The sequence below is a fragment of the Oryzias melastigma genome, linkage group LG18 (genome assembly GCF_002922805.2).
Source record: "Oryzias melastigma strain HK-1 linkage group LG18, ASM292280v2, whole genome shotgun sequence".
NCBI classification, from domain to species: domain Eukaryota; kingdom Metazoa; phylum Chordata; class Actinopteri; order Beloniformes; family Adrianichthyidae; genus Oryzias; species Oryzias melastigma.
In genome coordinates this window covers 24,634,700-24,649,223 of record NC_050529.1, presented here as the reverse complement: position 1 = coordinate 24,649,223, position 14,524 = coordinate 24,634,700, and the positions used below count along the sequence as shown (strand labels likewise).

Below are 14,524 nucleotides of genomic sequence, written 5' to 3'. Positions count from 1 at the left end.
GTCAAACAGGATAAACCTTTATTGGACAAACTAAAACTACATTTTAAAACTTTAAGAATGTAACTTTTTAACATAACTATGAACCAGATTATTAGCATTACCTGCAATACTGCTGGTGTGAATAATGTAAACTGAATTTGGCCTCTGAAGATGCTAGTGCTGATAGCTGAAGATGCTGAAACTAATAGCTGAAAACACTGAAGCTAATAGTCATCTAAAATATTAGCTAAATGCCAAATTAGCCTAAGAAACAAAGAAACTTAGGTTAGCCAAGACAGCTAGCATGTAGCTGAAATATTAACTGAACTCCAAAATACAGTTATAAAAATACAAAATACAAAACATAATTATGAATACTTAAAAGCAGGAATATTATTCTAGAATAAATCAACTTAAACCTTAAATTACTTTTGTAATATTCTGACCACTAAGTAAATGGACCGACCTGAGGTGTTAAAGTCTCGCGTGATTTGGTAAAGTTGGTGTGAGATTTAGGATGTCTGAAGGAAAGCAGCAAATGAGACAGTTTCCCAGCCTGTTTGTAATTTATTTGATTAATCAACAAGTTCTTCAAGAAAGAACATTACAATTTCAATATTCTACTCTCCATAAAAATATATTTTGTTAAAATGATACAAGTTAGAAATGAGCACAAGATAACATCGGGTCATTAATAACAATAAAATAAAATGATCTGGAGGGCCGGATAGAATTACCTGGAGGGCCGGATCCGGCCCCCGGGCCTTGACTTTGACACATGTGCGTTAGAGGCAGAGTTAAACTGGCTTAGCACAGTGTATTCTGGAATGTGTGCTAAATAAGCAGTTGGGGAGTGTTAAAAGTTTCTCTGCTGGCTGATAGCCCACACAGTCTCTGAGTTAGGAGGCGCTGATGGGGGGCTCAGGTTCTGGGTCGGGTTGCAGAACTTGAACCCTATCTCTGAACAGGCATTCAGTTCCTGTTTGTTGACGATGCATTCCATAACACCCAGAGATGCACACACAGCTCTCACTAACGTGCAATGGAAGTTCCAATTTACACCTTCATATCTGCTCTCTGAAACAGACTGTGTGAATTCATGCTGCGCTTCTCATAACAGTATAAAATGTTGATTGTTGTTGTTAAATCCATAACATTTAGTATTTCACAACAGAAAACAAAAAATAAAGCAAATAGATTTTAAATAATAACTGTGTTGATAAAATCCTGCTGTAGTTCCTGCAGAGGCCAGCAGGGGGCTCCAAGATGTCTGAAGACAGTCATTGATTTTGTGAAGAAACAAGCCTTTATGAAAACATTCTGATGTCCTGGTCTTCTTTTTTGTACAAGTTCTATTCTTTTTGTGTGAATCATATTATTGCGCACACACAAATTAATGATGTTCTGCATGCAAGATTGCTATATTAAAACGTTTGTTTTGTGGTTCTACCTGGACTCCAGAGTTCTGCTGATACAAGTTTAAGATTTATAATCACTATTAGTTAAGTTATTAATTAAGTTATTTTTAATACTAAAAATGTTTTAATTGACGTTTGAGGTAAGTTGAGATTGCATACCGTCTAGTTTTTGTTTTTAACAACTCAAAAGGCTTTGACTTTTAATCACAAAAGTGTGATTCAAATCTTGTTATTTAAGTTTGTTTAAAAGTGTTTGAAGCTGCAGAATTGTAGCTCCAAAAGTGTTCTTGTGAATTATTTGGAGTTTCAAAAAGAAAGAAGTTACAAGAAATGTAATACAATCAAAAAAAAAGTACAGTTTTTCTTGTTTTAAGTCCCACTCTGATCATCTTTTATTTAAAGTGTTCTCATTGGTTTTTTAATCATGAAGATGGCGTTTTTAGCCAAAGTCTAAAAAAACTGTTGTTTTCAGGGACATAGTTTGCAGAACGGCAGGGGTTTGTGATAGATTTGTATGAGCCTGCCCCCACTTCCCATTACCTCTTTGTTACACACTCTCCCACTAGCTTACAGCCCCTCACAACTCCAACTTAACATTAGTGCAACAAAACGGTGAGTAATATCAGAGCTATCTTCACAGTTCTATCTATTAAATATCCTAATTATATTAATGGAGCATTTTATTCATAAAATCAAATTTAGCAATAAAAAAATAAATTTCTTTGAATAAATTGCTGAAATCAGACAGTATCAACAAAATAGCAAATACACCTATCATGCTTCAGATTTACAGAATAATATAAAGTAAGTTTTATTTTTGTTGTTTTACTGTTGTAACCCATGGGGCATTGTTTTAAAAAATGGGTGTAGCCTACAGTATGCAGTATGCATCTGACTGTAGTCACCCGCAGACTGCAGTTTGTTTGTAAAAACTAAAATATTTTTCCAACTGCAACTTTTCATCCACTACTGTTTCACCACAATTTGAAAAAAGAAATACTCAGTTATCATCTTAATATTCTTCACATGTGTTCTCTATCATGAGAAAAATGCTACAAACACCAAAAAGCTGATTTTCATGGGATAAGGAGGGAAGTTTGAGGATCTTCCAGGAACATCCTGATGAGGAACCTCCAGCCGGTAGGTGGCGGTGTGGCGCCTTCAGCACAGATGGTCACTACACTCAAGTCATCAAAGAAGACCGGAACCGTGGTGGAAACGTGCAGCCTGTGAGTTGGTTTGAGGGAACAGGTTTGTGGTTCATCCAGGTATCTGGTCCGTTCTTCACGTCACAGCAGCGGGGCTCCGAGCGCAGCGCGGGTCCGCTCCCCGCAGAGCAGCGACAGTCCCGCAGCCAGCATCCGCTCTCTGATGGCTGCTGCCGTGGACAAGACGGAGGTTCGAGCCCCGCAGCCCGGGGAGGGTCTGAGCGCGGAGGACGGACGCGCGGCACCGAGCCCGAGCCTGTCCAAGAGGCAGCAGAAGAAGCTCCTGAAGCAGCAGAAGTGGGAGGAGGAGCGGGACCTGCGAAAGTACGTACTGTCATGTCCGTGGGGGTGGGGGCACCTGTCCGGCGCACGCGGCGCTCACCTGCAGTTCACTTCTCTGTTCCACCGACGGGGAGAAGAATTTCCATCTCATGTGTCGGTGATGTGAGCGGAGCTTTTCATGACTGATCTGTGGAGAGAGATGAAGATGAGTCCAGACTCCTTGGGAAACGTGATGAAGAACAAACTGTCTATTCTCATCTAACTGATCAGCTCTGAAAAAGCAGGTTAAAAAGTCAGATATTAAATTACTTTAGACCTTTTTTAAATTAAGTAATTTTAAGATTAAAAAAAATAATCTTCAAAACAAAGTGATTATTAGATTAACACTCAACTAGCAAGATACACGTGGATGATGTATCTAATGATTCTTAAAGTTTATAACACTCACAATAAGTTAGAGCAGGAGAGTCAAATAGTGCTGCTACAAACGATTATTTTAACAGTCGACTAATCGGGTCATGCATAAACTGGATGTAAAGATCACATCTTTATCTTTAACCATCATTAGCTCTAAACTAACTAAAACAAAGACCATTGAGATGATAGTTTATTAAACTTTCAATGAATCCTGCAGACGCTGTCCTTCAGTTTCTGGGATTAAAACAAGGCTTAAATCTATTGAGGTCTGCATCTGAAACAAGGAACTATTTTTCACAAAAAATAAGGTTTTGCTCTCACCGATTCAAATATATATTAAAAAAGTACATCTTTTTGATGCTGAACGCTCACAACTTTGTTCAACTTTAGTACACTTGGACTCCACATAGTAAAGCAACGACTAATCGATTATTAAATTAGTCGTCGGCTATTTTAATCATCGATTGGTCGTTAATCGCGCCAGCCCTTCTGTCAAACTCAATCACAAGGGGCCAAAATCCAAAACACGCCTCATGTCTTGACCCGAACAGGATAAATATTTATTGAACACTGAAACTACATTTTAAAACTTCTAAATGTAACTTTTGACCTTTAATATGAATAAAAACAGGCAGGAATATTATTCCAGAATAAATCAACTTAAACCTTAAATAACTTTCAATATTTTACTCTCCATAAAAATATAATTCGTCAAAATTATACAAGTTAGAAAATAAGAGCAAGATAACATCTGGTCATTAATAACAATAAAATAAAATGATCTGGAGGGCCGGATAGAATTACCCTGAGGGCCGGATCTGGCCCCCGGGCCTTGACTTTGACACATGTGAGTTAGACATATCATTATTGACATGAGTGCTTTTCCTGTGACAAAGCTGCTCCTGCAACAGGGACGCACCGTCAGGGGAAGGCAGTACGGCAAGCCAAAAATGTCAAAAGTTACCAGGGCAAGTGGGCAATTCCTCACCTGCACATGTACCACGGATATTAATAATTACTTGAAATCTTTAAATATTCCCAGTTAGTTTCAATACTACAATTAATAAAAGAAAAAAATTCATTTGAACTTTTTCATTTAAGATTAAATTTGTATATTTGGGATGGGGGCAAAGGTAAAACTGCATATTCATCATTCTTTTCTGTCAGTTTTTGTAGATTTGATCTCCAAACATGTAAATGTCATCAGATGTTTGTTATAGGGCTGCACGGTGGCGCAGTGGTTAGCGCTCTTGCCTCACAGCGAGAAGGCCCCGGTTCGAATCCCGGCTGGGACCTTTCTGTGTGGAGTTTGCATGTTCTCCCCGTGCATGCGTGGGTTTTCACCGGGGACTCCGGCTTCCTCCCACCGTCCAAAAACATGCTTCATAGGTTCATTGGTGACTCTAAATTGCCCCTAGGTGTGAATGTGAGAGTGAATGTGTGTGTGATTGAGGCCCTGAGACAGACTGGCGACCTGTCCAGGGTAAACCCCGCCTTCGCCCATCAGTAGCCGGGATAGGCTCCGGCACCCCCGCGACCCCGAAAGGGAAGAAGCGGTCAAGAAGATGGATGGATGGATGTTTGTTATGTTCAAAGTTCAAGGATATGTGAGTGTATATTTATGCTTTAAAGTACTTTATATATGTTTTCTCAAATATGTGTTTTAAAGCTTTTCAAAAAAGTAATTTCAGGCTTTTATCTTCTTGTTTTGTTCTTGTCCTTTTTTTTTTTTTTTTTCTGTTTCCTAATCCAAAAAATGATCCGAACCGTGAGTTTTGTGATCCGTTACACCCCTACCATGAATGCAGACCTCACAGTTTTCCTTGGTGGCTTCACAGACAAAGGAGGAAGGAGAGGAAGCTGCAGCGCCGGCAGCAGCGGCAGAGCCTCCAGGAGGAGGAGAAAGCTGATCTTCAGAATGCCAGGAAGCGCTTCCGCCGAGAGTCCAGGCCCAGCTCGCTCAGGCTGGTGGTCGACTGCAGCTTCGACAGCCTCATGCTCACCAAGGTAACCGCTGTGGAGCTGTGGCTGCTGCATGCTGGCACCTCCACGTCCACGCTGACTCGTCTGGTTGCCCCATCAGGACGTCCAGAAGCTTCACAAACAAATCCAACGGTGCTACGCTGAGAACAGACGAGCATCACATCCTGTGCAGGTTAGTGCTGTCGTGAACCAGATTTAAAGTCCAGTTTCAGTCTGACTTTGAAAGGCTCCTCTTCTTAGTTTTATCTGACGAGCATGGGAGGCCAGCTGAAGCAGAGCATGGATGAGAAGGACAAAGGATGGGTGAACTGGAAGGTAACATGCGGTGCTAAATAGAAACAATATTCATGAAAAATGCAACTTTCTCTTAATTTTTAAGCGTTTTATTCATGAAATAACTCTGGTCCATTCATACAAATCATAACGTAACTTCCAGCTGCACAGAGACGTTTTTCTGCTGCAGACATTTTAAACTTGCTGGTCGCTACACTAACAGGAATAAATCCAGAACTCTGTTGAATATTTGATCTTTGTTGCTCCTTCTGAGTTCTGCTCAAAGAGAAACGGACCAGAATGGATGAAGACTGTAGATTCTGACCGAACAGAACAGCGCCTATAGAAAGTCCAAAGTCTGTTTGGATCCCAGAGACAGCTGATTGGATAGAATCTAGGCCAATCAGCTGGCTGTTTGGGGTGGCACAAACGTAATGCTGAGAGAAAATGAACGCAAAATCAAAGATAGGGCGAAATAGAGATGAGGCACTACAAACTAAAACTACAAAGAAGTTTGCAAACGCAAAAAAAAGTTTTTGAAACCAAAAATTAAATATTTTTATTTGCAAATTTTGATTTTTTTTTCTTCTTAACATTTTACATTTTGTTTGCAACCTAGAAAATTTTGATCTCAAGACTGTAACTTTGGTGGCACAAAAATCCCTCCATAGAAAACAGCTTCCATGACACCAGCTGAAGTGGATGAAGAGAACTGATGCTGGGTCTAAAGATGAACTCTTGTAGATTGTAGACTCTTACAAAGAAATCATTCTAGATATGAAGATACGAACATGTGAAGTCAGCTGTTTTTGTCTGCCTGTAGATGATTCCTCATTGAAACCAAATGCTAACATTGCATTGATTATTGCTGTGAGATGCAGAGCTCCTTAAACATCTAACATGCTGTAGTTTCTGCAGCGTCCCCTGTTAGAATCAGTGTGTGTCACTTTTTGTTCAGGACATCAGGATTAAAACCGAACATTACAGTGAAGTTCTGGCTAGAGAAGATCTGGTGTACCTCACCTCAGACTCTCCCAACGTGCTGACGGAGCTGGACCACAGCAAAGCCTATGTGATTGGAGGCCTGGTGGACCACAACCACCACAAGGTCTGCTGGACTCCACTGTACTCCTCTTCCTCCCGATGCCTTTTAACGTGATGGGGGTTTCTGCAGGGAATTACCTTTGAGAAGGCCAAGGAGCTGGGGATCGACCACGCTCAGCTGCCTCTCAGCACGTTTGTCAAGATGAACAGTCGGAAGGTTCTGGCTGTTAACCATGGTAGGACATGACGCAGGAGAAGCACAGTCATTCAGGTCTCTGGTCAGGTGTCATGCGCTGCAGCGTGTGGTTTTTTCTGAGGTTGGAGTTCTCCACTGGTTTTCAGAGCAGTGCTCGTGCCAGAGCATCAGCTCAGTGGTGATTTAACGGATGACATCACACAAATATCCACAAAACTGTCTGTCTTGTTTCTGACAGAAGCTCACATCAATGCTTTTTTAAGTTCTCCAAAGTGAGAAGAAAATGGCAACAGGGCTAAAGATGCGAATAGTGACTTCTGGTTTACGGGTTTAGAACGGCAAAGCCTGTGGCTGAACTCTGTTGAACACAATTTTACATAAATAATAAAGGTAACTTTACCAATTTCTACAGGAAAATGTACAATATTTATTTGATGAATGTCCTGTTGAACTGTATTTTCATTTCCTGTCTTAGATCGTTCACAAATCTAAATACAAATTTGAATAATCTTCAATATTTGAGGTTCTATTGAAAATATCGACCTCTCATTTGAGCAGATGTTATTCTAACGGGTTCTATTTTACTTCATGTTATTCTCACGTATTTTAAGTGCGATCAGCACAAAAACTGATGGAAATCATGTAACAGGAGCAGCAAAGATGCACATTAATGCTCGTTGGTGTTTTAACTGCATCCAAGGCTGCATTTATTTGTTGTAATCAGAGGTATTTGTGGTTTTAAGGGATAATTATAAAATAGGAATGTATTTTTGACAGTTTCAAATGAACTTGATCCTTGTTTACCTTTATTATCCTGCAGGATCAGACAAAGTTATGATCAACAGCAAAGAGGAGCTATGTCAGAAAATAACACAACCGTTATTTGTTTTTTTAATTGTCTGACTTTATCTCTGTTCTTAGTGATTTTGTGAACACAGAAATGTAATCAACTCTAACTGGACAGAAAAGATCTTCTGCAGATCTACGTCTCATCAAGCTAGCGTTAGCTTAGCATCAATTAGAAGAAGAAAATCTGAATGACCTTCATGATCCAACCAGCAGCATTCAATGAAGTTCCTGTACCTTCGTCTAAATTTAACCGGGTTGTAGAGAGAAATAATCCACGACTGGTTTAATATCATCCAGAGGATTTTGGAGGGTTTTGTGGAGCATTCTGCAGGAGGAATACTGACATTTGATCTAAGAGGGAAAACAATACAACCAGGGAGGACACTTAGAACATAACTGTTGTACACATTTCTGTTACAATTGGTTTTATTATTTAGGTAAAACAGTTTAAACAGTGTTCAGCTGTCAGCTTTGTCGTTCTAAAGAATAGACATAATGTATAACCAGAAGTCACTCTGCACTCTCGCCGGTTTGTGTGACGTCACGTGAAAAGTCTGTAGCCACACGGCTTCTGTGGTTAGTGCTCCTAGTAAAAGTGCTGATGCTTTTTCTAACACCATCTTCTGATACAGTGACAGAGTTAAAGCACTTCCCTCTCTGAGGCTCTCCTCTCTTCAGTCTTTGAGATCATGCTGGCGTACCTGGAGAAGAGCAGCTGGCAGGAGGCCTTCTTCACCGTCTTGCCACAGAGGAAAGGAGCAGTGGCCTTGAACCCGGGTGGAGAGAAGGATCAAGAATTCAGTTCTGACTCTGAACCTGACACCAAATCACTCGAAAGCTCAGAAAAAATAGAAAACTCCTGAGGCAGATTATAAAGTTCTGAATATGTTTTTCTAAACCAGTTTTTATTTTCTTTTTTTCTTTTTTAGTTATTTATTGAAAATGATGAATGCCTCTTTCAGCTTCGAGTTTTTTTTAGGGGCATCATTTCACCAAAATATGATTCATTTGAACCAGAAAAGTGAGCTGTAAAGAGAAGTGATCCCAGCACAATAAAGGCAAAACTTCATCTCAATTCCTGATAAAGATTTATTTATTTATCTGAATTCTGTCGAATGGAAAGAAGTTTCAGTCGTTCTATGAAATGTTCAAACAATCCAATTATCTAAACCTGAAATGTCACGAGGATAAGAAATTGACTCTAAGTCCAACACATTTCAATATTCCAAATAAGAATTTAAACATTAGTCTTGTAACGCACCAAACTGAACTGAATTATTAAATCCTTTTTGAATTATTTAGACCCAAGTGATGTTTTCTGTGTAAAGTCTATGCACGTGCCAGCAAATCTATTCAACATTTTACCTCAACACATCCTCAAATGTCACAACAAGCCTGTAACGGATGGAGCAGCATCAGGAAATTCAGAGTGGGAACGCTAATGAGGAAGGAGTTCAACCTTTGTGGACATCTCTTTCTCTATTTCTTTCTTTTCATTTTCAAACACAAAGTAGTTGACCCTTTAACACCGGAGCTCCAGTGTTTATATCCTGTGATCTGTTGTTATTTTTTCATTCTTAACATGATTCCTTCAGAATCTGCTGGAATTATGGTGGTAACTGTTGAGAAGTTACAGTTTATTAAGGATTTTAAGGGTTGCCAGTGCCAGGTGTTAAAGGGTTAAACATGATTAGCAAAAAATGATAAATATCTTGAAAATGTTTTTATTACATGCTTGCACTTTATATCATTATTCACATAAAATTAAAATAATCAAAAGTACTAAAACCCTCTCTGTGTTCATTGTCCCATTAGGTCAGAGGTCACCTGTGGCTCTTTGACCCCTCCATTGTGTTTCTCTGGTTAAAGAACTCTAAAGGATGTTCTATTTCAAATTAAAATAGTGATACAGCTCCAAAAACCAGTTGGAGATTCATACTCTGGGAACATCAGATTATAAGGCAAATTGAAAAACTAAAGGATTTTAAGTGTTCTAAAAAATAAAGCATGGGTCACTTAGTTCTGATTTGTGAATTTCTGGCCGAGATGTTTTATGTTTTCAGTTTCTTCAGCTTGCAATAGTGATTCTCCTGCTCCTCTAACAACCTTTTTTGGTTTGTAAAAACTCAATCACGCTTTTATCAATTTCAACAATCTTGGTATCAAAAGGTTCAGCTCGTTCAGGACATTACTGCTTGTTTTCTTGGTGTTCATAAACTTTATAGTTTTTGAAATATTGAGTAAAATGAAATTAATAAAGTGTTAAAATGTCAACATTTTAAGTAGATTAACAAGCCTTTAAATATATTCATGGGTTATGTTTTCACTCCAGCATCATTGTTGGTAATGCAACTTTTCCAGTTGTTTTTAGTGGTGTGACATTTTTGCTCATTTTGATCCGTTCCTCCATGTTACCCCAGAACCACGTGTTTTACCCTACAGCATTATCACTGGGGGATTTTAAATGTGATGTATTTTCGGAGTTTTCAGCTCTCAGTGGGATAACTTTCAGAAGTTGTGACTGACTGATATTCTTTTGCTTCACTGAATATAAAAGGGTTACAGATGCAGCCAAACCTCCCAGAGGATAGTTTGAAGACTCTGCAGCATCAGAGGTCCTGAGGTCTTCATCCAGCTCTGCTCGCGCCCGGAAGTGAGGCTGCAGGCTTTTATTTCTTTGATTTATTTCCGGCTTTTATTACAAACGGTTAGAGAGCACAAAGGGAAAGCTTCTCTCCTTCCAAACGAAGCCTTTGTGCCATTGCTAAAATATTAAGGACCACGCGTTTCTCCTTTCCCTGGGTTCTCTTACGGCAATTCAACCCGGAAGCGGGGGTTACCATGGTAACGGAGAGACGCCGAACAGCGCAGCTCCCAGTCCATCATCTTCCTGACCTGCACCATGATTCCAGGGCTTCAAAAAGCCTTTAAAGTGCGTGTAGAGATCAAGTTCAGAGCGGTAAGAAACCTCTTAATTTACTTTGTGAACGCATCAGCTAAAAACGTTTTTGCCAAACTCACAACGAGGTTGACGGAGTTCCGATTGTAGTTTTAGGATGACCAATAAATGTTTATCCTGTTAACCCTGACCTCAGGTGTGTCTTGGATTTTTTCCCCTTGAGTGACTGAGTTTGACACCCCTGATCCACAGGAAGGAGAGTGGACAGAAATACCTGCTTGATTGTGTGCAGGTCTCGTGCCCTGGAGTGAAGCTTCCCGCTAAAGAAGACATGTATCTGAGCGTGTTCGTCACGGGTCAGTACCACCAGTCCCAGTGCCTCCCTGCTGTGTTTCCACTGCTGTTCCAGGAGAAAATGACCTTTGAAAAGGTTTGTCCCCACCAAACACTGACACAACTTTAAATTTAACTTTGAACTCTAAACATCAAATATTTAATGTTTTCAAAAACCACGGCCCGCGGGCCAGATCCGGCCCTCCTCCACATTTGGCCCTGCCCCCAAACTGTTTTGGCTAAATTAGACATTTTTCCATTTTTTTTTTTTTTTGGCTAATTTGGCATTTAGCTGGTATTTCAGCAACATGATAGATCTTTAATTTAGAATTTTCTGAGTTTTTTTCAGCTAGTTTTGCACTTCAGTAATATTTTATCCAGCGATCAGCTTCAGCATTTTCAGCAATTAGCTTTAGTGTTTTTAGCTATCAATTTAAGCATCTTTAATCTAAAACAGGTAATGCTATATATCTAGTTTTTCAAATGTTTTAGTATTATTTTTTTCTGTGAAGATTACAGAAATTACTTATTTCAAATTTAGCTATGTGTGTCTTTCTGGAAAACCATAAATCTTTATGTTTACGCTGTGATTGTTACACTTTTTCTATTTGCCTACAAACCGACCCCGACCCCCGTCAGAGAAGAAAACGGTTATGTGGCCCTCACAAGAAAAAGTTTGGGGACCCCTGGTTTACACGCTCAACGTAAAAGAACACAAACAGTAGAGCTCCAGAGTTAAAGGGTTAAACCTAATTGGATTTTTATCTGACATTTGACTAAGTCTCTGCTCCCACATACACTTCATCTGGTGTCTACGTCATAAACATTAACCTGGAGTGTTAAACTGCTTCCTATTCTTAAACCAGATTTTCAGGTACGCATTTGATCCTGGAGACGTGGCTGTGATGCTGGAACGTAAGTCACAGTTTTCATCCCAGTTCTCTACAGAACGTTGATCATTTTCTGTCCTGTAAAAGAATGTTTTCTGACAAGAGAATTCTAGCTGAAGATCTTGATTTAATCACTGCATTCAACAGTTAAACTTTCACAGAAAGTAAAAATGTAAATCTCTCCACAGATGAAACCATCAGAATAGAACTGATCCAGCTGATCCCTCCAGGTAGGAAAGGATTCGATCAGGTGCTTCTGTTGGCATTCAGTACATTTAGTTCCACTACAACAATTAACGTGTATCGAACTGTTTCTCATGTAAAGGTACGTTTTACACAATATTAATGAGTGACTGATGGGTTGTTAAGGAAAATGATGAGGAAACAATCCCATTTTGATCAGTTTTACTGTGCCCTGGTGTCCACCAGCGCAGAGATCCACAACCTTTTCAGAACACGGACCGGTTTAAATTAGACAATATTTTCATGGACCGGTTCGAGCGGAGCTGAAGTTGGTAATTTGAGCTTCTGGTCTCTGAAAATATAGTTTCAAAATAAAATGCCACGAGAATAAAAACATCATTTATTTTTTTTAACAGATGGTGAAGATTCAATGAAGTCGTTTCTAATTTGAAAAAATTCTGAAAAGAAACATGACAGGAATTTTTTCCCATGGAATGTCACTTTAACCCTCAATCCAGGCTCTGATTATCTGTCAAGGCAAAAATATTGATCATATTTAATCTTTACATGTGGGTGGAGTCAGACTCCAACTTCCCTGTTTGGTTACCCTTTAAGGTGTGATGGATAAATAAAGCAAAATAAATAAAATAACACAAAACTGGTATTTTCTAACTACAAGATGAACGTGAATCCACCGTGTCTCCGACTTTGTCGTCTCTGTGTGAATAGTGGAGAATCTGTCGTCGCGTGTTAGACAGAGCGTCTTCTGCTACATGAGAACAACTGTCTCAATAATCCTGTATGTCGAGGAGTTTCCTGGGTTTGTCTGTAAACAGCAGCTTTATTGTTCTCTGAAGTAGAAGGCTCTTGTTCAGTTTCCTCACTCACTCCTTTCTCCCTGAAGAAACTTCCCCAAAACGTTTTATTGTTTGGTTTTTGTTAGCTTTTTAGCTAGTAATCCAGGTAGCAACGCAGCTAGCTGCTTTAACCCTGATGCTCTCTTATGCGGTCCAGAGGACCCCAGCCTCACATTGACATGTCATCCCTCCCATGATAAAGGTGAACAGGATTTCATGTCTGCCGCAGACACCAGCGACAATCAAAAATCACTGAAACAAAAGTTCCAGGCACTGTCCTGCGGGATCCAGATGACCCCACTCCCCCCACTCCCAACGTCAACATACCGAAGATAGCACAGGGGTTACGACACGTGACCAAGACCGATGTTGTGAACAGAATCCATCGGTTTTCAAAAATAAAACTTCCTCAGAATCAGAAAATAGACCTAACGGAAATAATCAAAGTTAGCGCTTGCATTTCTCTTTTTCTGTCTGTGGCCTGGTACCAGATGACCCACGGACCGGTACCGGGGGTTGGGGACCACTGCACTATAGGACTCATTGATGATGATTAACTCATCCACATTAACCGATCACTCTGTCATTGCTCAAAGGCATCAGAAGAGTGGACCGCATCAGTGGGGTGACTGAGAGCAGAGGTGGGGGTAGGTGGAGGACTTCAGGGTCAGAACACGAGAGAGGTGACAGCAGGTTGGAGCGGGTGGAGTGGTTCGGGTGGAGTGGTTCCTTTTGCCAAGCCTTTTGTGTTGTTTGTGAGGGTCAGTTCTGAGGATGAAGTTCTGGGACAGCCTCTACTTCCTGGGTTTCCCTGATTTTCAAGAGGGTTAAATGAACTAAGATGAGAGTCTTTCTTTCAGCGGGACACCTTCTGGCCAGCTTCGAAGAAAACACAAGAAACTTCCTATTCCCAGAACCCAAACTGGTTCGCCCCTTTTCTGGAGTGGACCGAGAGGCTCTGATGATGCGAGCTCCTTATTTCCCAGTAGGTCCAAATCAAGCGGTTCTGTTCACTTTTATTTGGCATAAATCAGCCGCCTGTTTTTCTAAACACGAAAGCTAATTTAACATGAGATCATCAAACAGATTTCAGTTTTGTGAGTCAGTTATAAAAGTTCTTACTTGTATCCTTCAGCTAAATGTTTTCTAAGTGAGTTTTTAGTTTTCAAAGCCTGTTTTGATACGTAAACTTCTAGTGTTTATTTTCAGGGCATCGCTCCACGGCTGGAGTTTTCTACCAGAACCAGCATCAGCCAGTGCCTACCCGACTCAGAAATCTGCATTTACCCCAATGTGGTCATGGTAACACAACTGATCCGAATGAAAGCAGCAGGATCAAACCTGATGCTCGGCAGCCTGTTTGAACAATCTTCTTCTGTTTGAAGAGGCCAGCGACACACAGAAAACGGTCTCACTCCAGGAGGCAAAGGATCTCCTCACCTGAAAGGAAACACCCTCCCACTCACAGAGGAAGGCGAGCCGGCAGCGCCGACCCACAGAGACTCGGTGCTGCCAGGCCCCAGTCCCTGTCCCCCCTGAGACGTGGAACCAGCTCCCAACGCTTCAGCAGGGACCTGGCAGCTTCCTGCTCATCTGACTGGAAAACCAGCACCTCTCAGCCTGTGTAATCCCTGCGTAAAGCGAGAACTCAATATTACTCAACTTTAATAGCAGAAAATGCAAATAACCCAAGATTTCTCTTTAGTACTATAG

General features: G+C 40.4%; 2 protein-coding genes across 5 annotated transcripts in view; both read left to right on the top strand.

Moving 5' to 3' along the window:
* Positions 1-2,537: 2,537 nt before the first annotated feature.
* Positions 2,538-8,724, top strand: trmt10a (tRNA methyltransferase 10A). The gene is made up of 7 exons (XM_024287640.2): positions 2,538-2,929; positions 5,143-5,311; positions 5,388-5,459; positions 5,528-5,602; positions 6,519-6,668; positions 6,735-6,840; positions 8,328-8,724. The coding sequence occupies exons 1-7, from the start codon at positions 2,769-2,771 to the stop codon at positions 8,510-8,512; spliced, it is 918 nt and encodes a 305-aa protein (XP_024143408.1). The 5' UTR covers positions 2,538-2,768; the 3' UTR covers positions 8,513-8,724.
* A 1,315-nt stretch (positions 8,725-10,039) lies between these two features.
* Positions 10,040-14,524, top strand: part of spata6l (spermatogenesis associated 6-like) — a 9,207-nt gene continuing 4,722 nt past the window's right edge. The window contains exons 1-8 of one of the 4 annotated variants that reach the window (XM_036216601.1): positions 10,040-10,608; positions 10,801-10,978; positions 11,748-11,796; positions 11,960-12,001; positions 13,408-13,572; positions 13,672-13,796; positions 14,021-14,113; positions 14,197-14,433. In XM_036216601.1, coding sequence (XP_036072494.1) covers positions 10,880-10,978; positions 11,748-11,796; positions 11,960-12,001; positions 13,408-13,572; positions 13,672-13,796; positions 14,021-14,113; positions 14,197-14,433 — 810 coding nt within the window. In that variant the 5' untranslated portion in view covers positions 10,040-10,608; positions 10,801-10,879. The remainder of the gene's footprint in view (positions 10,609-10,800; positions 10,979-11,747; positions 11,797-11,959; positions 12,002-13,407; positions 13,573-13,671; positions 13,797-14,020; positions 14,114-14,196; positions 14,434-14,524) is intronic. The other 3 variants (XM_036216600.1, XM_024287641.2, XM_036216602.1) reach the window with 3 other exon arrangements.

What these genes read in the sequence shown, in the direction of transcription:
- trmt10a (XM_024287640.2), top strand. Translation starts at nt 2,769, where the DNA reads ATGGCTGCTGCCGTGGACAAGACGGAGGTTCGAGCCCCGCAGCCCGGG. An exon ending in ACAGCCTCATGCTCACCAAG is followed by an intron (nt 5,312 to 5,387) that starts GTAACCGCTGTG and finishes TTGCCCCATCAG; the next exon opens with GACGTCCAGAAGCTTCACAA. An exon ending in TGGACCACAACCACCACAAG is followed by an intron (nt 6,669 to 6,734) that starts GTCTGCTGGACT and finishes GGGTTTCTGCAG; the next exon opens with GGAATTACCTTTGAGAAGGC.